The sequence below is a fragment of the Atractosteus spatula genome, chromosome 1 (genome assembly GCF_055471065.1).
Source record: "Atractosteus spatula isolate fAtrSpa1 chromosome 1, fAtrSpa1.hap1, whole genome shotgun sequence".
NCBI lineage: Eukaryota > Metazoa > Chordata > Actinopteri > Semionotiformes > Lepisosteidae > Atractosteus > Atractosteus spatula.
The window spans coordinates 44,582,091-44,604,851 of record NC_142706.1 but is presented as its reverse complement, the minus strand read 5'-3'; the positions used below and the strand labels follow the sequence as shown (position 1 = coordinate 44,604,851).

The following is a 22,761-nucleotide window of genomic DNA, read 5'->3' as shown; positions in this document are numbered from 1 at the left end:
TTATGTTATGACCCCAAATCTTCAAGTCAACACCACGTCACTATTCATCAGTGGATCGTCACAGGCAGCCTGCATGACACATCTGGCCCACACTGATTGGTCAATAAAGGCACACCACAGTCTCGCTGTCAGGATTTCTGTGTGTTTTTTCCTTATGGGAAAAATAAAATGTAAAAAGATTTCGACTGTCACCAGGAATACTTATGGTGACTTACGGCAGTTACAAAGAAGTAAAGAGCTTGAGGTTGAACAAGACGAGTACAATGCTTGGACAGAAGAGCAGTCATTTAGCCAGACCATGACAAGAAATACGCAAACATACAATTTCCCACTAAACCTCACATGAAACATAACTAGTGCAGTTGGGTACGGCATACAAGTACACCATATTGACAGAACAGCTAATTAAGTCACTAGTCTCCAAGTCCTAGATGCCAAACATCATCCCGGGTCATCCCAAAGACGATCAGTAGGGCTTAGGCCTGGAGAGTATGGTAGCCACATCACGAATGTGGCATTCATGTGTTGTGAGGAAGCTATTATTACACAAGAGATTATAATATTTCACATAGATTTATTTTACCAAACAGACACTTCTGTGTCTGTTTCTGTGTTGAACAGGAGGCATTCAAAGTAGACAGATCTACTTGATGCAAGTAGACCTGTCACATCACTAGTTGAAGTGTTGTGATTGGTCAGAAGAAAAAGAGAGGAGAGATCATAACTACAAAAGTAATTTATTTTGGAAAACCCCAACCATATCCATCCTGGCACTTAACTTCACACTGACTGTCTGAAAAGGCCAACTGTGTAAAATAAAAGACAATCACTGGTATAGAAAGTCTAACCTGGACGGCGGGACAACCAGAATTTCCAGAAAGAACACATCTGGGTTGAAACAGCTCTTGGAGTTCTCATAGACCTCCAAACCTGAAAACAGGTACTTCAGGAAAAACCCTGAAAAACAAAGAGATTCAGTACTGAACTGTCCTTGAAATATTTAGATGTTAACCGACCATCTAACCAGACATGTGAGAAGATCTAGGAAACTACCAATGGTGCGAAGCTCCCATCTGTGCAATTATGAATAAATGCTTTTAAGTCAGAATCCACCCTAAACGACTTATTGCCATAAAACACAGATCTTGAAAGTTTTTTTTTTTAAATAGCCACACTACCTTGACAGAAACTCTCCTAAAAACAAAACACAAAGTCTAGTTTCTAGTTTCTAAATTTGACAATAGAACATTAAGAAAGGAATATTGTCTACTACCATTTTATTCTTAAGCCCACCGCTACAGAAAAACTTCTGTGTCTGTTTCTAAGAAATCAGTCTTACCTTCATTTTCCCAAAGTCGCAGGACATGTTCTTTGGTGGTGCTGGGCGTCAGATATCCACGCTTCCCCAGTTGGGCTTCATTAATTACTACAAGCAGCAGAGATACATATTTTAGAAGCTTATACTAACAAAATGTTGTTTTCAAAATCACCTGTAAGAACATTTTAAACATAGGTGTCAGTAAAATTAACTCCAAAACACTAATATTTGAAGAAAGAATAACTGATAATAATGCTTACACTTATATAGCGCGTTTCTGGACACTACACTCAAAGCACTTTACAGGTAATGGGGACTCTCCTCCACCACCACCAATGTGCAGCATCCACCTGGATGATGTGACGGCAGCCATAGTGCGCCAGAACGCTCACCACACATCAGCTATCAGTGGGGAGGAGAACAGAGTAATGAAGCCAATTCATAGATGGGGATTATTAGGAGGCCATGACTGTAAGGGACAATGGGAAATTTGGCCAGGATGCCAGGGTTACACCCCTATTCTTTTCAAGAGACACCCTGGAATTTTTAATATGCCTCCTATTTTCATTTTTAAGTGCAGTTTCCCATGTTAAACATGAAATTGAGAACTTTGTCAAAAATACATCTCAAAGACCCTCAAAACTCCCCCAGAGAAAATCATGTGAAAAAGCATCGCCCTTCATTGGTCACTACAGATGTTGTCCATCACCCCCTAGTAGGCAAACAATTACTTCATCTATCTGATAAATACATGTATATGGGGCCAAAGCAAAACTGCTATGTGACCCCTACAGAATTATTTAGGGAACTAGAAAAAAATCCTTTCCAAATGTCAACCTTACCTTCAGTTTCTTTCTGATTTGCTTCACCTGTCTTGCTTGCTTTATGCACAGATGAGGGCAAGGTCACTATAAGCTTGCTGTTGTGCTCCTTCCGGACAACTGATCGACCAGTTCTGTGGGAGAAGTTTAAAGAAAAATCAGCTCTTAAGAAAAGTACATTAAACCATTTGCTGCACATTACCAGAATTACACCACAGGTTTCCTCAGCTTGTTGCACAATAGCCACCCTGGTGATTTGCTAGAACCCATGATCTTATGGCGATATTAGTGAAACCTGCTTTTGGCCTTTCTAAAGTGGCTTAGCTATAAATTTGAACTTGAACTTTAAAGAGGTGTGAAGTAGAAGGAGCTTTATAACTCCCTTTTTCTCAAAAACATGGGGCAAAACAATGAATCTTGATGCAAGACAAAGCTCAGGTTACGCAAAACTTCTTTAACACAACAGCATCACCTAACTGTGACCATGAAGGCTCAACCCTGTTGAATATGAACACACCCAGCTGCTCATGACTGTGCAGGTAGTCACTGACAAAGACAAGCGAGGACAGAGACACTGTCAGCATACCGTTTAGTGAGGTTTCACTTGAAAGCCAGTGGAGCTGCCACAATGTAAAGCAACATGCAACACACATAAGTCTAATGCCTCTTTAATTTATCCAGTTTTGAAGGACAATGATACACCTACAGTGTCAAGGAAAACAATGAAAGTGACAATGGATGTAACACTTGTGTGGATTTAATTTATTCCAGTGTGAAGTGGCCTTTAAAATGGACTTACTTGCACCAAAAAGAACAAAGTTAGACAAAAGGCAATTTGACTCAAGTTCATTATACGAGTTCGCCTCTAGCCAGGGCTTTCATAACACTTACTTGCAGTTTGGACATTTCCTAGATTTCACGTGAAGTTTCCAGAAATTGCTGATAAGGTTGTTCTTAATTTCACAAACATTCTTTACCTGGAAAAGGAACAGCATAACTTTTTAGTTATGAAGAATTCTCAACAGGTTTAAAAAAGCTTCACTAAGTTCCATCTCAAATGCACCATACCCCTGTGATAAAACAGGACCAGTACATTCAATTTCCCATCTAAACATTACCTACTGAATGGACATCATTATTTACAGAAATCTGTTGTTTTTAATATTAATATTTTTACAAGGAAGAGAAAAAACTTAAATCATAATTCCAAAGCATGTCAATTATTGTGTGTGCTTATGATAGTAAAACCCAGATGTTATAAACTCTCCTTCCTTAGTCCCAGTCAGACCTCCATCCCTAATGGCACAGACCTTAGGGTTTCTTAACTAAGCCTCCCTGCTTGGTACAGGCAAGCTGGTGTTGTGTGTTGCACAACCACACTGCGTCCTGTCACTCCAGGCACTTGCTCCTTTTCCCCCTTGAACATATCTTCCCACAACTTCAGAAACCATTAGTTTACATCCTTATAATCTCCATAAAAAACTTGGACTACATTAGGAATCTTCCAGCTCAGTATTTCTCTGTGAGGGTGTGCTGGTGAGCAGGAAGGGCCAGTGTGACTCACCGGGGAACTGCAGCCTATGGCGGTCCTCAGGATGTTCTTAGTATAGTCCTCCAACACCTCCTGTATCTCCACACCGCTGGCCGACACATTGCCCTCCAGGTACTGCAACACACGTCACGTCAAGCTCAAGTTCACGGTTTTATCCCCCCTCCCCCCCCCTCCAGAGGATGGATGTGATTTCTATACATTTATAAATGTCAATTAATCACTTCCAATTGGAGTGTCTGGCTAATACAACTCTTCAGTTCAGAAATACTGTAATAAGAGAATTGTGGATGAGACAAAAAATGAAAACGGTAAAGAATTGAGCCAAGCCAGTTTGTTAACGTAACATAGATTATTTTTAACTCTGTGGATTTCAAGCGGTTTGATAAAAATAGCTTTATACAAATAGCCATATTAACCTGGTTCAATATTTGTATGCTAAATGGTATGGTACATTTCTTCCTTCCTGTTCCAATTCCAGCTGGTAGCACTGAGAACTGACTCAGTCTGTGAATGGAAGTCGGGAAAGCACGTACCCTGTTCAGCTCAGCCTCCAGGTCGAACACTGCATTAAGGGCGCCTGCCTCCAGCACCCTCAGCTGGTTGAGGAGCAGGTGGACAGCAGCACGAGAACACGTCAGCATGTGACAGCTCAGGCAGGAGCCGCGGACCAGCAGGTAGAGTTTCTGAGAAGAGCACAGAGTGGAACTCAGTCTACAGGACTTTCTTGTCCGGTAATGCTCCCTGATCCTGCAGGGCCATTGTCCAACAAGTTGAAAAGGCAACTTAAAATGACCTATAGATTAAGATGCATAAAACACTAATAATAACACAATTGAATCAATAATTCACTTCAGTCATCCACACATCAGAAGTAATTAAAAGAATTACAGATTCTCTGGGACCAGGAGTGACTATCACTCACACAAACAGGCTTCTGTTTAAACTTATTATCCTTACCTCATTACACATATACAGAATTCTTTATGGAGTTTCCTTCATGTTTCTTCTTGGAGCTGAGAAATACTGATTCATGATCGCAATAATCTAAACACTTTTTATAAAGCAGATCCAGTCTTAAACCTCTCTGGTACAGATAAAGCAATTGTGCTTACAAAACCTGCTTTGCTTTGCTTTACTGAAGGGGGAACCTAAACAAAACTACAACTAAAATAGGTACAAGTAAAGGTTGATTATATGCTGAAAAAAAAAGCCACACACCATTTTGGCTGTGGAGCCTTCTTCAGGTGTGAGGAAAGGGAGAGGAAAACAGGCAGTAATCTCCTGTTGTGTCACTTTTCAGCATGGAATAAACTTTTACTTGTTCCTTTGAGCCTATGCATGCTGACGCTGCTACCTACTTGATCCTCTACCACTAAAATAAATGTACCAAAGTGCTTTTCGAGAAAAATACTGTGTTGCTTTTATTTCAGAACTTATTGATTTAATTTTCAAAAAATGTGTCACACAAGGAACTTTGGTATTTACAGACTACAGCTGGTCAGCCCCTTAATAAGCACACGGCACTCACTCATTCCTAACAACTAGCGGGTTTTGTCACTAAACATTAACATTCATCCCTTCATTTTCTAACTGCTTCATCCAATTCAAGGTCACAAGGGAGCCAAAGCCTATCCCAGCAAAAAACAGGTGCAAGTCAGGGTACACCAAGGATGGGATGCCAGTCCATCACAGGGCACACACAGACACAAACACACACACTCACACCAGAGGCCAATTTTCCCAGAAGCCTACCTACCAGTATATCTGTGGACTGAGGGAAGAAACCAGACACCCTAAACACTGACACTTGGAACCTTATTATTTGCAAGGGTAATGGAAGCTCAGTGAGCACTTACATCGAAGAACATTGGGTTGTACACAGGCAAAGGCAGTTCTATATGACCCAGGTGGCCAGGACATTTGTTGAAGTCCTGCATGCAGGTGGTGCAGACTTCCTTAGAGTCGGCAGGGCCCAATGCCAAGTCATACAAACCATTGGTCGCTGGGTTCCCCACGTTATCCAGAAAACGGGGATTAGTGATTGTCTTTACACTAAGCTTCCTAGGAAAGAAGAGGAGAAGACCTTTTATTCAGGATTCCAAGTGTATTTGTTAGCTGACAGGACATCCCAGCTGGACAGCCGAGTTCATCCGATTTGTAAGCAGGAGAATATTACAAAAGAACTTTATAATAAGAGTATACAAATTTGTCACATGCTAAACTGTTCCCATACTACACTGTGCTGCAAATTCCATTAATTCCATCAGTTCCTGAAAAGTAAAAAGACTTTTGGGAAGTTGCATGTTTGATATTAAAAATAAATTTAAGTCCATACCTAAAAAACAATTGTGCGTACACATCTGAAAGTGGAGTATTTAAATATTTAGTTAATACATGATTTAGTTAAACTGATAGTAAACTATTTGTGTCATGAACAAAACATTACCCTATACTGAAAAAAGAAACGTCCTTAGACACATCTGGAGTTAGGGTACAAAGTTTTTTCTTTTAATTCTTCAAATGAATATTACAAATACAAAGGTATACATAAGGAAAATTTCGGGAGCTGGAGCTCAAAACTTCCCCCTTCAATTAAGGTAATGGCAAAATGTAAACCAATTAATTAATAAAAACCTAAATATAGTAAGATACAGTAAATGTCCCTAAATTACAAGCAGAAAAGTTATTAAACTTTTTTATATGACCGACTAGGTGTAAAGCAATATACTGCACAGTTAACTGTGGCTAAATGTGATTCTGGGAGAAGGATTTTGTATTCCAAGAGCACAGAATATTTTTTTAATTGAAGTTACTGTACTTGTCATATCCTGAGTAGTTAAAACCGCTTACCTGATTTCATCTGTGGAGTATATTCCAAAGGACATGCCTTCGAGGCGCCGCCAAGGTGCATCTTTAGCAAACAGCATTTTTATATGTACAGTATTTAACGTCAAAACATCTATTTATTTTCAGACGAACAACACGCATGGAAAACGCACCACGACCTCACAACACGTGGTACTGAGTATGGACAGTTCCACTATTACAAAACTCTAGGGGGGATACTAATAATCTTTTTAAAAGTAATGATTTAATTAAATAAATGTGTAGTTTGTAAATAAAATAATACATATATTATTTAATTTTCTCTTAAAACAGAAAAATAACAGAAGATAAATGTTTGAACTATAAAAACAAATTTTGATTCCACCCTTCCTTAGAGATAGTACAACCGTTTCCCAGCAGGCTGTTGGTGTCCTTAAAAATGGCGGCGCCCTCTACACAAGCGGGTTTAAATTTTTGCAGGACCACAAAAAGAATATTTGGTAAATATTGGTGTATGAGGTGAGACTTCTAAAGGATTAAGTATTATAAAAAAATATTTTATTTAAATTTTAACTTTTTAGTATAAAATGATTATGCAACCCTACTCTAGAGTTTGACCTGTAATTGAGCGGTAGGGCTGATTTAGACCATGTTCAATAAAGGGTATCTTTGTAGTTTTCAAATGATCCAGGGTTTGTGCAACAATTTAAATTATTTTGAAAAATTACTTAGTCAAGACCCGATCCAGAAAAAGGTTTCGCGATGGACGTGAGCACGGTTATGATTGCTTTTGGAGATAGACGATATGCCTACCGCTTTCACCAACTTTGGATCTGTATGATTCGTATGAATGTAAAATTCGTGCTTTACGAAATGTTTTTTTCAAGGGATTTCTCTGGACGTTCTGCGTTGTGTCTACAGGCATCGGCTCAAAAAACAGGTATGTTTTAGTATATGATTTAATATTTAGGGGCTCTTTTATTCTGGGGAGCTCGATCCGTTAGAAAGGGGGCCATGATGTCCTGAAAAGGAAATCCGAATAAATCGACGTTAACTGTATAACGAGCATGTGACAGAGGTGTATTGTAGGATTATTTTTACTGACAAACAGCGGAAGATGGTGATACTGAGGTACAATTATATTAACGGTGGCTTTGTTGCTAAGGATCTGTGCCTGTGGCTGGAAGGTTGCCGGTTCAAAACCCGCAGCTGGCAGAGGAATGCTACTCCGTTGGGCCCCTGAGCAAGGCCCTTAACCCCAACTGCTCCAGGGCCGCCGTATAAATGGCTGACCCTGCGCTCTGACCCCATGCTCTCTCCCTGTCTGTGTGTCTCATGGAAAGCAACCTGGGGTATGCGAAAAGACTAATTCCTAATACAAGAAATTGTAAAGGGTTAATAAAGTGTTGTTGTTGTTATTAAATTACAGTACAACAGAGGGGTCGTTTTTGAGGATTCGTGTCAAGGGTGTATGTTGTTGTGCAAATAGATCAATGTGATTATGGGAACTTTCCACAGGGGATCCTCAAGAGATTTTAATTCCGAAAAAGAAAACATGGTAAGTCATCTGTATTTGTTATTAATGTAGGAATATCTCAGTTAATTTTAAGTTCTGAGAAATTTTTTTCAGTGAAGCATATTATTGTGTTTTATCTGTGAATATACTGTTGGGTCTGTCTAAAATTCAAAATTTATTTTTTAGGGATAAACTGGCAGTACTACAGGCACTTTCCTCCACAGTTAACAGGGTAAGTTTTTCATTTTTTGGGGGGGAAAAAACTGTTTTTAAAAGCTCATATAACATCAAGGCCCTCTTTTACCCTTTAACCACATGGATTGTAAATTTTGTATATATACCACATTATAACTATTTGTAGTTTAACTATATAAATTCAGTTTTAACACAATAAGCAAACAAATGCAATCTCCCCACAGGACCCCACAGCAGCACATTATGCATTTCAAGATGACCCCTATCTTACCCCCCGGACATCATCAGAGTTTGTGAGTAATGGGGTTTGTGAGGGAAGGGTGTCTCCTTTCTTTGGATGAAAGGAGTAACATGATTAGAAATTAAAATAATTTGAATAAAACAGCTTTTGTTGTAACATTTGAATTGTGGGTTCTTCTGTAAGTCTTTTTTTTTTTTTAGCACTGTTACTATCTTAAGTTTGAGTCCCGTCATCCATTAACCAACTAGCTTGTGTCTTTGTTCCTTCAGAAGCTATATTCCCTGTCCCAGGAGTCTGGAAGAAATGCAGCCAAATATATTATCAATACGTATCCAAGGTTTTTCAAGAAAGACTTCGCTGAACCACATATTCCAGTAAGTTTGTACCTGAAGTATACTTGTTTTGAAAATGTGTTAAATGACTGAGGAAAGACCTGTACTTTTACAACTTATTAATTTTTCTTTATAAATTTTGCTATTGCATCAATGATGATACCATCATACTAAGCAAAACTAAGCCCTGGCTGATTGCTTGAAAGTTGTGGTGGTTTACCAGACTACTTTAAATTTCCTGTGGCCCAGAGAATATAGAAAAGCAGAGTGTGGATGTAAGGTAATGTTTGTGTAATAGGTAAAGTTAACTGCCTAACGTTTAGTTGTCAGCCCTACCACATGTCAGTATGTGGTAAATGTTCCCCTACTTTGTTTTCAGTGTATCAGACAGTGAATGTTGATACAACAACACCTGGAGATTGAACGTGAAAATTGTAAGACTTAAAGAAATGAGAAAGACGGCTTGTCTATTGCTGGTGCTAACTTTCTACTTAAAACGTGAAGCAGATGTGGGGTTTGAACATTTAACTTCCTAAGTACAGCAAAAGCAGTGAACAGACCTATGTAAATCAAGGAACAAGTAAAGGTTTATTCCATGCTGAAAAGAGAAGAAAAGAAACGCAACATATTGGCTGTGGAGCCTTCTTCAAGTGTGAAGAAAACTATTTTTCTTTTACATTTTTCAGAGTAGACCTCCTAAATACTCAGGTCGCTGTCTCCCCTTAAAATAAAAGACAAGCCTTCCACTTCTCTTGGATATGTTCAGTTCCGGTCCAGGATGGTCTCTTTAAAGTACAAGCATTTAACGAGATAGGACATGCTGTGAAATTGGTCCATTTAAGTCAATAACAGGCTTAAGAGCTGAGTTGGAAAGAGAATCTGCAGCCACACCAGGGTTAGATACCTCTGTTTTAAATACTTCTTTAAAGCGAGAGGGTGGTAGTTTTCAGCTGGCCGTAATTTTAAGGTTAATTTGTTTCTACCTTGTGTTTTAGTGAAGTTGTTTTCAGCCGCCATGGTACATTTTCTCTTCCCCATCTGCAGTGTCTGATGCCGGAGACGTTTGAGCCTCAGATCACAGAGGTGAGTGAAGCTGCCCTCCAGGAGCGCATCAGGTTGCGGAAGGTGAAGGCGGCAGTGCAGGTCTACGACCAGCTCCTGCAGGCAGGTAAGGGGAGGTTCAGCCCAGCACAGCCCTCTACACCTCCACGCTGCCCTCTGGGCCTCTGCGAGAGGACAGCAGCCGCAGCTGGTCTTATTTTGTTGGAGTGAAAGTAAAAGAAATGTAATTTTGTGTGAACTGTTTGAATGTGTAGGGGAACAAAAATCAAAACCTTGGTTATATAGTGATCTCCTATTTTTTTTGTAATGGAAATGATTATTCCATCAATGATTGATTGTGCTTCCCTTGTCTTAAAATGGAAATCCTATTAATATTTGCCATTTTTAAATTCAGATATACGAGAGAAGCCTTGTATTTTTTTTTTCTTATCGTTTCATCTAGGAGGATCTCAGAGTTAACAGTCACTTACATCATCTGTTTTTTAGAGCTTTATATGTGTCTTTGACTGTAGTCACTTAAGAAAATTTCTCATTCCTTAAAAATCAGCTCCTCCTTTATGGACCATGTTCAGGTTTTACCAGGGGTAACAGCTGTTTTAAGGATAATCCTTTTTTTGGGTGTCTCTAGTGATGTCTTTTTGGATCCTTGATGCAGGAACTGCAGTCTCTCTCGAAGCCACGAACGACCTTCTGGATCTGATCTGTTTTTATGGAGACAGGGACCCTGTTCGAGAAGACATGCCTGAGCAAAGAGAATCTGAAGAAGTGGTACAGTATCTTCATTGACATCAGGGCTGATGTAAAATTAAACTTGACTGGCTTGCAAAGTGCTGATTTGATAAACCCAAGACCTGTGTTTCTAGTGAAACAATTTTCCATCGACTAATTTAAATAAGTCACAGCCTTAATACCGTTGAAGAAAAAACGGATGGGAACCCTTCATAAGAACCAGTTGGCGAATAACTTTGATATTTTTACTTTATACTGACCAGCAAAATAAACATGTAACGCTAGAAAATTCACACAGCTGGCCGCTGACAGTTTTTCGTGTAGCAGGTGCTATGCCAATCTATTTGTGTGATAGAGTGACGTAAATTAATTCACTATGCTGATTAACATGCGCTCACAGGAAGGGCAGAGAGTGAGCTTCCAACCCTTGACCAGTGTTAATCAGTGTGCTCAGATTGCCCTGTCATTGCGAGTGTCACCATAGTGACTTTCCACCCTTTCACAAGTCGTCATAGCTGGATCGCCCCATGAACTGGTCTGTTGTACACTGCAATTAGCATTTCGTTGTGAACCTTGATTAATCGGTAGCGTGCCTGGCTCCACTGCTGGGGGTCCGCCTGAATGTAATGGTCCGCCATGCCGACGGTAGACCTTTTGAGGGAGTAAAATATTTCTGCCTTTCCGTGTCACTTGTGCCCAAAGAGCTCTCCCTCCCGTGGTGATTTAAGATTTCTGCAATGTCATCCAAGTATATTATGAAGTAATTCAGGTGGGTAGCTGCGTCAGCATGCGCAGGCTGCAAAGGAACAAGTAAAAGGTTTATTCCATGCTGAAAAGAGAAGAAAGAAAACACAATTTTTTGGCTGCGGAGCACACACCTGAAGAAGGCTCCATGGCTGAAACATTGTGTTTTTTCTTCTCTTTTCAGCATGGAATAAACCTTTTACAAGTATTTTATAGTTGGTCAGGATTTATCAAATTACATTGATTGCTGCAAAAATTATACCCACATCCATTTCAAAATGCACACATGCACAAAATTCTGAGTTCTTTTATGCTCTGTACACCTTATGTATTTATAAGGGTTACTGAATATTGATTTACTAAAGAGTATTGATAAACATTTCAGTTAAACGTAATCAGACTTGTGACCAGTACATCTGTATTATGTTATAGAGAGTCTATCGTACACTGTAAATTATGATGGATATTGTAAAAATGTTTATTTAGCCATTGCACGTATTTCCTTGTTGGCTTCTTGACTCTAGGGCTTCCCTGCTTAATTCTGTTACACCCATCCATCAATTTATAAATAAATCTTTCCTTGAAAACTTGTAAGATGAAACTTCATATACCAGATTCTTATCGTTTCACGTGTAAAACCTGATGGTTTGTTCTTGGGGTGTAGCAGATCATCTAATTTATTCAAGGAGGTCTGAATCATCATGTAAGAACTCTCTTGCTTGTTTAAGATAATCGCAAGATCCTGCAGAGCTACATTGCGGGAGGAGGTAGTTAGAGGTCATACTGTAGTTTGACTTCTGTTGTAACAAAATCACTCTGTTACAATACAAAAATGTACAACTTATTATAGAGATAATACCATGTTGAGGTGGGAGAATGGTATTACTATATAGAGTGATATGACACTATTTACCTACCTACACTAAATACAATCCATTGTCTAACAGATTGTGCTGTAGATTTAGGAGTTTATTATATTATAGACTTTTATAAACCTTATTTCTCAGTGGTCAAGATCTCAGATGTTTCACAATGTATTGTATTCCCCTCCAGGAAGAAATCCAAGAAGTTATGCAAAGTAATAGAGGAAGACTGCGCAAAGCTTCGGATTTGCTTGGCATTGTTTGGAGGCAAGTCTATCTTCTGCCTGTGCTGTCGAAGTCGCCAGCTTTTCTGTTGTTCAGAAAAGAGAAACATTGAGAAAACAGATTGGAACCAGAGTTTGTGGTGTGGCTTAAAAGAAATGTCTCTTGCATGACATGAGAGGAAGACGAATAGCTCAAACGGGGAAGTTCGTTAGGACATGTATAGTGTTCATAGCTTTAATATAACATTGACTTGCATATAGCCATGACATATTCATCTTGTATTGTATGTATGCAGGTCTGTTTAACTGTAGTTTCTGTAACTTCTGCATTATTGACCTGTCGAAAGGTATTAAGACACATGATTTATTTTTTGTGGTAACTAAGCATAGAGGATTCTGCAGGGATTTTTCATTTTGTAGTTTGCGAAGTTCTCCATGAAAAGAGTAATTTTCTTTTCTGTTCAGAGAAAACAACAATGCCGAAAGAATATTTAACTTGATGCCGGAGAGAAATGAACGATCTTACTGTGCATTGATCAGAGGGATGGTAAAGGTACAGTACTCTTTTTTGTAGACTTTTTCTTTTACAAATGTGAGGTAATTGGATTCTAGAGTGCTTACTCATGTGTACTATTTTCTTAATTCACAGTATGGTGCTTATACAAAGGCATTCAACACATATACTGATTTACTGAACAACCGCCTGACTGGTAAGTAACTTGAGCAGAGCTGCTTGTCGAATGTAAATCGGCTTTATGGTCACATAATTTAGCTTTTCTTTTTCTGTCTGTTAAGGCCATTTTCTTGTCACAATTAAAATCTAAAAAGTAGTTTTAGTTAGGTTTAATGTGGCAAATGAGTCCATATTCACATGTAAATGCAGCTGTGCGATTAGCATATAGACTTTGCTGTCGGCAACTTGGATTCACCTGTCTGCCCAAGGAGGTTTTGTGACTGACACAGCTCCAAGTCTTTTTATTTGATTGTACAAAACAAATCCTACTTTTAGAAACCTTTTGAGCCCAAACTCAGATTCTTTACACAGTGCTCTTAGATGTTACCTGTAATTACCACGTGCAGGCTGCTGGCGGTGATGATTGGCGCAGGGGTACGGACCTCAGCTGATGATGGGAGCTGAGTGGAAGTGTTGCTCTCTGTCAGCAGGCGAGTGGCTGGCTGTCAGAGAGGCACTGACACGACACAACCGCCTAAATCTGAGCCAGCTCACTGTAGTTCCTGGTTCCAGGTAGAACCGGGCACTGCTGGACCTGTCCAGTTCTAATTTCTCGATCTGCTTGGCTGATATGATCAGGAGCTAATATGTTTTTGCTAATTTAAATGACTAGTTTCACAGCCCCCCACTCTGTAATCACCAAAGACCCGTTTCTCTAAATTGGCTTTAGATCATTCAGGGTTAGTAGTCATTGGGGTCTGTGGAAGTATTTGAGTTTATTCTAACAGGGACAGTTTATTAGTGTTTGATTAAAAATACAAAGTTGTGACTGTCTTGGATAAAGTGTAGAATATAAGTCTGTTTTACTAAGTCAATAATTGGATCAGTTGTGTATCCAGGATCTAGAATTGGTACAAATCAGAAGACCCCTGACCCTCAGCTCACACACATTAATTGTACAGCACACTTACAGAAGATTTAAGATGTATTTAATCCCTTCAGTGTCCCGCTGTGTGTGTGTTAATAGTTGTGGCTTTTCTTTCTTGCAGCTGATGTCCACACTTTCAATGCCCTGCTTGCAACAGCACCTGAAATCAAGGAGAAATACAATGAAAAATTGGAACTTATTTTCGTAAGGCTTTTCTAAAACCAAATTTACAGCAGTTGTTTTGTGCGTTTTTATATTTAATAGCAGTTTTTTTTTTAATAAATCCACTAGTCTTAACTCCAGCTGTGGGCAAATCATTTTCCATCTCAAGTGGAAAACTGAGTAACTGGTTTTGTCGACAGCCTAGAGAACGATGGTTGTTGTTAAAGGTAGAGAAGATTGAATTTCCGTTTCCTCCCCTTTGGTAAATTTCTAGGTACAGGAATATTTAAATTGTGTAGCAGCCCATTGACCGCTGCTGGAACCTCCAGTTATTATATGCCCAGCAACTGTCGGGGGGACATAAAATAAACCGTATGTATTAACCGGACTGGGTTACATGGTGCCTGCAGCTCTTGGGTCCCGGGTTTGATGCCAGATAGGGAGTGGAGTTTGCCTGTTCTGCACATGTCTGGTGGGTTTTCTGGGAGCTTTGATTTCCTCCCACAGTTCAAAGTTGTGCTCCCCAGGTAATTTTTGTCTCTCTAAATCCCCCTCCTCCCTCAGGGCACATGTGAGTGTCCAGTGACGGACTGTCCAGGTGTAGTCTCTTCTTGCACCTTCTGCCTACTGGGTTTGGCTTCTAGCTGATAAAAAAAAAGATAAAAACGATGACTGAAAAAGCAAGGATGTTGTTGGTTTTTTTTTTAATCTTTGTACAAAGGATTTAACTTCTATTCTGAACACTCTCCTGCAGGACCTATTAAAGCAGATGGGTGAGCAGAAGGTGCAGCCCAACCTGCTGACTTTCAATGCTGTGCTGAAGAGCCTGCGCAAGTGTGGGCCCCTGGCCAGAGTCCAGGCCTTTCACACCCTCAACGAGATGAAGGCCCTGGGCGTTGGTGAGTAACGGCGAAGGACACGCGAGCAGGCGACATCCAGACATATCTGCCGCTTGTATAAAGTTTCGCCTGAGATGGAACAGGAAGAAATGACCATGAGACCATGAGCAGAAAGCCCCTACATGCCACCATTTGTCTGTGCAGGTAGTTGACACCTTTGGGTGCACGAGACATGAGTGGCTGCAAGCTTGGTGCAAGGTACCTGTAATTACCACGTGCAGGCTGCCGGCGGTGATGATTGGCGCAGGGGTACGGACCTCAGCTGATAATGGGAGCTGAGTGGAAGTGTTGCTCTCTGTCAGCAGGCGAGTGGCCGGCTGTCAGAGAGGCACTGACACGACACAACCGCCTAAATCTGAGCCAGCTTGAAAATTTAAGCACGTTAGAACCATTTTTTGGCAGGTACAGAAATGTATTAAATTAAAAATATAAGGACAAACATGTCCTTTTCGTTGTTTTTTTTTACCAGCCTTTTGCACAAAATCCTATGTGGGTTTCTTGCTTGAGTAATGATTTCAGGATGTTTATATCGCAAGACTGTGCTATTTTAATTCCTGCAAAGGTTTTTTTATGTATTAAAGAGTCATCTGTTAAGCATTATTTTAATTGTTGGTGGTTGTTCTTTGAAAAGGGGAGTGAAATATACCTGTTGTATCAAGGAATGGTTCTGTGCAGTGAGTTCATTTTTTTGTATTGATGAAAAAGAAAAGAGAAAAATCCCTTACCTTTTTAAAATGTACTTAATTTTCTTCAATACTTTTATTGAATACATTGGTATTGGTATTAGAGGAGTATTACAGAAGTTTAAGTAGTTCTGAAAATAAGTATATGGTGTTGTCTCAGTTTTTGTTACTGATATTAAGGTTCACAAGCTCCATCCAAGTAGTGTTTAGGGAATAGTATTCTTGCAAGAGAAATTGAAAACCCAGTACAAACCCTTAAGCATTTTTGTTTTTATCTCAACAAACGTCATTTCATTTTGCCTCACAGAGCCAAGTTTGGCTACATTTCACCATCTCCTTGGTCTTTTCTACAAAACTGGTAAAGTATACTTTTAAAATCTATCTATAGTTTTGGGGATCCTTGGGGTTATTTACATTTCCAACTTTTCTTGTTCCCTTAGTTTGGACCTTTGTTGTAATCGGTTCTTGGCATTTTTTTTTCAGAATAGCAGTGCTTGATGAAATAAGATCTATATGACAGTTCATGAATCCTTTGTTTGTTTCTATATAAGTGCAGTAAAAACATCTGTAGTCCCTGTCCCCTTCTTAGAAGCAGGAACCACCAAAGCCTTATGAAGTTATCAGGTCTGACCAGCTGTGATTGCTTGCTCACTGTCTCTTCAGCAGCTGACTGCTGTACATAGAGCAACAAGAGCTTTGGCCATTGGGGTACCCTTGTAGATATACTGAGGTCTTCTCATGGTTGTTTTGAACACTCTTTCCTGTGCAGCCTCTTCTGGCAGAGGCCCTACTGAAATCCTCCATGAAGTGATGGATGAAGTTGAAGGAAAGAGCTTCTTTGCTCAGGATCCTGATGATGGTACGAGGGCTCTTATGACATAGGCAAACTCTTTTCCCCCTCTAATTTAGCGCTTTGATTTGCAGGGTTTTTTAGTTTAGAGTGAAAAAGGAAACTTGAATTCATGTAATAGAACTCCACATTCTCTCCCTCCTTTGTCTGAAGATTTTCAAACATTAGTAAGGATTTAAAAATAAGTTGGTAAATGCTGCTCAGGTTAAGATCTACTTGGATGTCTTGAGTTTGTTAAAATGTATTACTTGGATGGTCTCGCCCTCTTTTTAGTTTTATTTCATTGTTATTTTCTTCCTTTGCAGTGTATTTCTTTTCTGGTGCCATGAAAATTGTAAGTACCCTTTTAATTCTCTTGGATTCACCATGGTGGCTTTTTGTTTGAACTATCTGATGACTTCAGTCTTATTTCTCTTTTTTTGTTGTTGTAGTGTTTGGATCTTAAAGACATCGAGCTAGCCTACAGACTGCACAGGTTCCTTGGGGAGGGAGACAACTGGCAGTTGTTGGGTGACTCTTACCTGCGAAGTGTTTATTAGTAAGTGTCCTTTCTAAGATCAAGTATGCTGAAACGTGTGTGTAATGAATTGGTTTAGATGAACCGAAGACCCCCATCAGTGAAGTCGGAAACTATTTCAATTTGTTTTTCAAGTGGAAGATTCTTCAGCTTGCTGTGTATGATGGAGAACATCGATGAGATTTTGAAGTGGTACAGAGACCTGATACCTTCTGTGAGTGATTACAAGAAAAGCTTTAATTTAATTGCTTTATTGATTTCCAGTTCTGTACATTTTATGGGACTCTAAAATTACGATTTAGTAATGTTTGTCGACTAGAGCGGATTTTTACCTGAAATGTACTTTTTTTGACCTAGTTGTACTACCCCAATTCTCAAGGCTTAAAGGATTTGCTCCAAGCACTGGACACTGATAATAGACTGGACCTCATCCCAATGATATGGAAAGGTTAGTTTTTGTTTGTTGATCAACATTTTAATGTAAATAAAGCATTAAAGGGTTTATTTAAATAAGGAAAGATTAAACGTATAAGTACATTGAGGTTAACCTGGTTAATTAAAAAAAGACTGACTTCTTTCAATCCCTAAACAGTTATTTTGTTTTAATTTTAAACATGAGGAGATAATGCATCATGAGTGGCAGTGATGATTGGCGCAGGGGTACGGACCTCAGCTGATGATGGGAGCTGAGTGGAAGTGTTGCTCTCTGTCAGCAGGCGAGTGGCCGGCTGTCAGAGAGGCACTGACACGACACAACCGCCTAAATCTGAGCTGACTTGCACGACTGGGTTTTAATTTGATGAGCTGTTTTTGGTTCATTTGAGTTGTCGCAATCTGCATGCTGTCAGATTTAGTAATGTTCCTAATGTCTTGCACTGTTTGTGAATACCCACAGATATTAAGCAAATGGGTCATGCAAACAAGGCTGATCTGGTAGAGGAGGTATTGGCATTGATGGCTCGAGACAAGCACAGCCCAGAGGTAAGTGCTTCTAAAACCTCTGCAACTGCAGGTACCATATATTAACATGGAATTTATTTTTTGCATTTCTATCTATAGAAAAGGCAGTCTTCTGTTTCCTGTTAATACAGTACCCATAAAAATAGCTTGGCACGAGGTATATTGGAAACGGCAATTTTCCTTAGTGTGTATCCTTTGGGACGGCGATCTCTCATGGTTTAGAAAATCGGTGAAATTCTAGCCTAGTTCAGGAGTGTATCGCAGTGGGGTTCTTCAGCGCTATGTTGTGCCTGCAGGTCCAGCAGGCTTTTGCAGAGTGTGCCCTGGCAGTAAAAGCTGAATACGAGCACGGGGATCGGGGCCGCAGATCTCTGGAGTGGACAGCCAGCGCCCTGGGGAACGTCGCCACCCTCCTGCTGAGAGCTGGCAGGACACAGGAGGCCTGGTGAGTGCCGGAGCAGAACCCGAGCCTTGAGAACCACTCCCAGAGCCTTGTAGATTGTATAGTTACAATGCATGAGTCCATTTAGCCTTGGATTTAAGCTGTGTTTTTTTTTTAAAAGTCACCGACTACTAATCATACATCGGGAAAGTGTCACTTGCTAGTTGTTAAATTGGACACCCTGCCTCCTGCTACTGTAGCTGCATCATTTCAGTTGGTGTAGAGTAAAACCTGTTAGGGGAAAAAACAGACATGGCTGAGTGTGAGCTTTGTTGTTCATAAGCCGCCTCTAATGTTTGTGACCATCAGTTAAAGCTGGGTAAGTGACATGGAGGTGAATATGATTTCTGAAGAAGAGCTGTAAATGCCGGGCATCACCCTGATGTTGGGCTCATCTGTACAATTGAGTGAAAAAAGCAACACTCCTGTAAAGCTGCCCCCTTGTGATTTTTAAAATGCATAGACAACCATTCTACTAAAAAGTGATTTGTGCAGTTTGGTCACAGGTTTGACGAGATGTCGCATGATTACAGATAAATGCCAAAAACTGGAACCTAAGTGCTAGTTACTTCAAGTTGAATGAATACCTGATCACTTTGAAATGTTCATGGCTTTTAAAACTCGAAGCTTAGAGATATGTCTGTGGAGTAAAATTAATGTACCTGGCAATGATGATTGGCGCAGGGGTACGGACCTCAGCTGATAATGGGAGCTGAGTGGAAGTGTTGCTCTCTGTCGGCAGGCGAGTGGCCGGCTGTCGGAGAGGCACTGACACGACACAACCGCCTAAATCTGAGCCATTTACATAACATGATCCTTTTCTAAATGGTTCCTCTGAACGAATTCAGACATTATGGATTTGACCTTGGGCTCTGTCCGTTCATCACGCTGGGTATTCGACAAGAAAAGATGCTGTGTATGGGGGTTAAACCATGGTGTCATTTGCGGAGTTGCTGTAAAGAGGACACTTGTTACTCAGTCAGGCACTGTAGCTTGTAGTACATGAGATTGTCCATGCAGAGACAATGCTTGGACTGATTTAGCTCAATCAATTTAACTTTTGTATCTTAAACTGAGAATAAATTAAGTTCTCCAACAGTATTTTTCTTTTCCTTTTGTTTCTCAAAAAGGGGAATGCTCCAGTTGTTCAAGTCAAGCAACAGAGTGCCAGAGTAAGTGTTTTTGTTTTTAAGTATGATCCGCACTTGTGATTTATCACTGCTACTCTGTATACCTTGTAAAATATAGACTTTTATCCCGCACCTTGATGTGTTTTAATGTTCTCCGGGAAGCTGATCAGAGTATTCGTTCTTAATCTTTCCAGCGTGGCGCTGTTTGCCGAGTTTGTGAATTTGGCAAAAGCAAACAACAACAGCAACCAAGCTGTGGAGCTGGTCAGGCTGTCGGCTGGATTCAGCTTGCCCATCACTGCAGAGCTCGCCAGCAGAGTGAAGGAAGAGTTCGAGCTGACTGACAAACAGAAGTAAGACCTAATCTCTTGACACTATTCTAGAGCTAAAGCAAAACTATTCATTGAGTTGCGTCGCTTATACAAGAGTAGAATGTTATTAAAAATACTGAAGCAGAGGGTTAAGGTCCGTACTAAAAGGAGCTGTTTTCTTAAAAGATCAGTCAAACCACAATTTTGTCTACTATATGACGTGTAAAATGTCAGGAATTAGATTGTCTAGCATAGTTAGGCTCTTTGAGTGACAGAACTTTTGTTTAAATATAAATTTGGACTTTGTCATATTAGGGATTCCTTGGGTGAACTGGAGACCTTGACGAGTGACAGCAGTGACAGCGATGAAGAATGAGCTCTTCAGCAGTCTATTCGAGCTGAAAGGATCCCCTTTAAGTCAGTCAGTAAGAACTACACTTGTGTCACATGGCTAAAAACCTTATGATGACTTTCTACAGCTAACTTTCCAAACACTGCTGTACTGTACAGGCTCTCTGTACTAAAGTAAATTAAGATATTTGGTCTAATAAAGCTTGGATCAAACTCAAGTATTTTGATTTGTCCTGGATCATGATGTAATATAATAAAGGTGAGTGTCTTGTCCTTTGTATATTTTTTTTCGAGGGCTGAAGACCATCTTGCTGAAACAGACGAAACTTGCACTGTAAGATAAGCTGCCATATTGATCACTGAAATACAAGTTATTGGTAAACACTGCATGTGAATGCCAATTTAAAGTATTTTGTTTAAAACCTGATACTGTGCTATCAAGAAACCAAACACCAAGCACTCTGTTATACTGCACCCTGGCTTTTTTTGCCCAGTTAGCTTCTGGAGACCAGAAGGTCTCCAAATTCTCATTTTAGTGACAGGATCTGATGAAAATTCTGATTTTTACTTACCCTCATAGTTTGTCATGACATGTCAAAAGGTAGTAGTGGGTATTTAAGAGTTGGTGAATAAGAGCTGCTTCACTTATTAGTGAGATGAATTGAGCTCCGAAACAATATACTGCAGTGCTATATGCCATAGTTCTGAAGAACAAATATGAAGCTAATGTCTCTAACACTACTCTGTTTAAAAAAATATATACTTTTCCTCTTCAGTATTTCTTTGATGCTTACTAATCTTAGCCTGATTAGTATAAAAAATGAATTGGAACAAAGTCTTCCTGCACTTTTTGACAGAACACCTTGAACCAACAGCAAGCTCTGGTAATGAGTCAACAATAACATGGATAAGTGCTTTGCCTGTGAGGACATTCTGGCAAATTACAAACCCTTGTGTTCGTAATGAAATAATCAGTTCGGTTAGATCCTAATAAATGTGAGAGACAAGGTTAGGTCTGGGTTAGGGAATGGCTGCTTCCCAACCTTGGAGTAAGGTTGTCCAGGCAACCCCCCCGATAAATTCAGTTGGGATGCACATCATTGAACTGGTGATAGCACTAGTGGTTAGCAGCAGTAGCAGGACTGTAGTTTGGATTAGATCTGTGAAGTGCACAGCTGAAGTCCCAGTGGCATAGCCTGGTGCAAAAGAGCACAAAAAAACTAACACACTTGCTGAATTTACCCAAGTTTTGAAGTGAATCCTTGAGAAGATGAATGTCAGCTATGGATGGAGCTAGAAGTGTTGGATGACAGCTGAAAATGGGGGGCAGAAGCTAAAAAGATGAGGAATCCATTACTGTAAGTTGCCTAGGCCTGAGTGCTAGGGACAGTGTGAGGATGAATGTGGAAGCCCACGTATCCCCCATGGTGCAGTGGGAGCCGGAGACCAGAGAATCCTGCAGTGGACAGCAAAAAAGGAGAGGGGAGAGACTAAACAATTTTCTCTATATAGACCAGGGCTGTGGGTGCAGTGAGTTGGATATTCAACCAGAAATAGAGGAGAATATGGCAGTTGAGAGTAGGAAGGGGAAGAAAAATGCTGCAGAAGCTCAGATGTTCTGGTAGACTTTCTGACATTATGGTGGGTGCCCAGATGCTTGTTTTGAGAGGAGTGTTGATGAGAAGAGGTGAGAGCAACTCTGGTCATGGATGAACAAGATGAAGGTAAGGTACCGGCGACACCAAATACAAGACATGTCAGTCTGTGAAGAAGCGAGACGAGAGAGGTGCGATACAGGAAGTCCTGGGTGGGAGACTTGCTATTTATCATAGAAGTGTGGATCTCACCTTCCTACTGCATTTCTATTAGAATTTGATTTTGCCGTTAGAATTAAAACTGATTTCAGAACAAAATCAGAAAAGACCTGGTCATATACAGTATCTCAATCTTGCGCAATATTCTGCCAAAGATGGTGGTTTTCACATCTCTTAAGGTCCTTCCCATATTTATTCTTAACCTTCTTTGGTGTCTAAACCATACCAAAGGCCTTTGTAAACACCAATTGGCATCATACTGGGATCTAGGGCTCCTCCGAGTTAATAGAAAGTATAGGAGCCATATACACCCCAGATCTGGACTCCATCCACCCATTTTCTGACCGTCTTCCAAATCAGGGTTGTGGGGTAGCCAGAGTCTATCCCAGCAAGCAATAGGCACAAGTTGGAGTACACTCTGAATGGGACATCAATCCATCGTAGGGGCACACACAGACACGCACACAGTCACACCAGGGAAAATTTTCCCGGAAGCCAATTTACCAGTATGTCTTTGGGCTGTTTAAGTTCTTCCTGGGTTTACATAGGCTTCCATCCAATCGTTATGCGGGTAGCCCAGACCTGAACCCAAGGCAGGGATGCTAACCACTGTGCCAC

General features: G+C 40.2%; 2 protein-coding genes and 4 non-coding genes across 7 annotated transcripts in view; 5 read left to right on the top strand and 1 right to left on the bottom strand.

The window, feature by feature from the left end:
• polr1a (RNA polymerase I subunit A) overlaps positions 1-6,690 on the bottom strand; it is a 46,572-nt gene extending 39,882 nt beyond the window's left edge. The window contains exons 1-8 of the mRNA XM_088929858.1: positions 6,542-6,690; positions 5,548-5,752; positions 4,225-4,374; positions 3,704-3,805; positions 3,031-3,116; positions 2,161-2,273; positions 1,340-1,426; positions 849-957 (exon numbers count right to left, since the gene is read on the bottom strand). Coding sequence (XP_088785984.1) covers positions 849-957; positions 1,340-1,426; positions 2,161-2,273; positions 3,031-3,116; positions 3,704-3,805; positions 4,225-4,374; positions 5,548-5,752; positions 6,542-6,618 — 929 coding nt within the window. The 5' untranslated portion in view covers positions 6,619-6,690. The remainder of the gene's footprint in view (positions 1-848; positions 958-1,339; positions 1,427-2,160; positions 2,274-3,030; positions 3,117-3,703; positions 3,806-4,224; positions 4,375-5,547; positions 5,753-6,541) is intronic.
• A 251-nt stretch (positions 6,691-6,941) lies between these two features.
• Positions 6,942-20,602, top strand: ptcd3 (pentatricopeptide repeat domain 3). 2 transcript variants are annotated; one of them, XM_088929547.1, is made up of 24 exons: positions 6,942-7,036; positions 7,405-7,457; positions 8,036-8,075; positions 8,220-8,265; positions 8,453-8,521; positions 8,739-8,843; positions 9,846-9,969; positions 10,519-10,631; positions 12,390-12,466; positions 12,889-12,976; positions 13,073-13,133; positions 14,146-14,228; positions 14,941-15,085; positions 16,076-16,126; positions 16,538-16,627; positions 16,924-16,952; positions 17,050-17,156; positions 17,271-17,349; positions 17,493-17,583; positions 18,031-18,116; positions 18,392-18,540; positions 19,668-19,709; positions 19,862-20,020; positions 20,294-20,602. In XM_088929547.1, exons 1-24 carry the CDS (start codon positions 6,957-6,959, stop codon positions 20,352-20,354), a joined length of 2,028 nt encoding a protein of 675 aa, XP_088785673.1. In that variant the 5' UTR covers positions 6,942-6,956; the 3' UTR covers positions 20,355-20,602. The 2 variants fall into 2 exon arrangements, with proteins under 2 accessions (XP_088785673.1, XP_088785752.1); XM_088929626.1 differs by having other exon boundaries at positions 6,968-7,036; positions 7,947-8,075.
• On the top strand, positions 13,508-13,646 carry LOC148840926 (small nucleolar RNA SNORD94). Its single transcript, XR_016091649.1, has one exon. It is a non-coding gene; the product is annotated as a small nucleolar RNA SNORD94 (small nucleolar RNA).
• LOC148840925 (small nucleolar RNA SNORD94) lies at positions 15,311-15,449 on the top strand. The gene has a single exon (XR_016091653.1). It is a non-coding gene; the product is annotated as a small nucleolar RNA SNORD94 (small nucleolar RNA).
• Positions 17,772-17,910, top strand: LOC148840924 (small nucleolar RNA SNORD94). The gene has a single exon (XR_016091656.1). It is a non-coding gene; the product is annotated as a small nucleolar RNA SNORD94 (small nucleolar RNA).
• LOC148840923 (small nucleolar RNA SNORD94) lies at positions 19,200-19,338 on the top strand. Its single transcript, XR_016091651.1, has one exon. It is a non-coding gene; the product is annotated as a small nucleolar RNA SNORD94 (small nucleolar RNA).
• Positions 20,603-22,761: the final 2,159 nt, after the last annotated feature.

Coding starts and splice junctions, on each gene's coding strand:
- ptcd3 (XM_088929547.1), top strand. CDS start 6,957: ATGGCGGCGCCCTCTACACAAGCGGGTTTAAATTTTTGCAGGACCACA. Junction 12,467..12,888: donor TTGCTTGGCATTGTTTGGAG/GCAAGTCTATCT, acceptor TTTTCTGTTCAG/AGAAAACAACAATGCCGAAA. Junction 16,628..16,923: donor TGCTCAGGATCCTGATGATG/GTACGAGGGCTC, acceptor CTTCCTTTGCAG/TGTATTTCTTTTCTGGTGCC.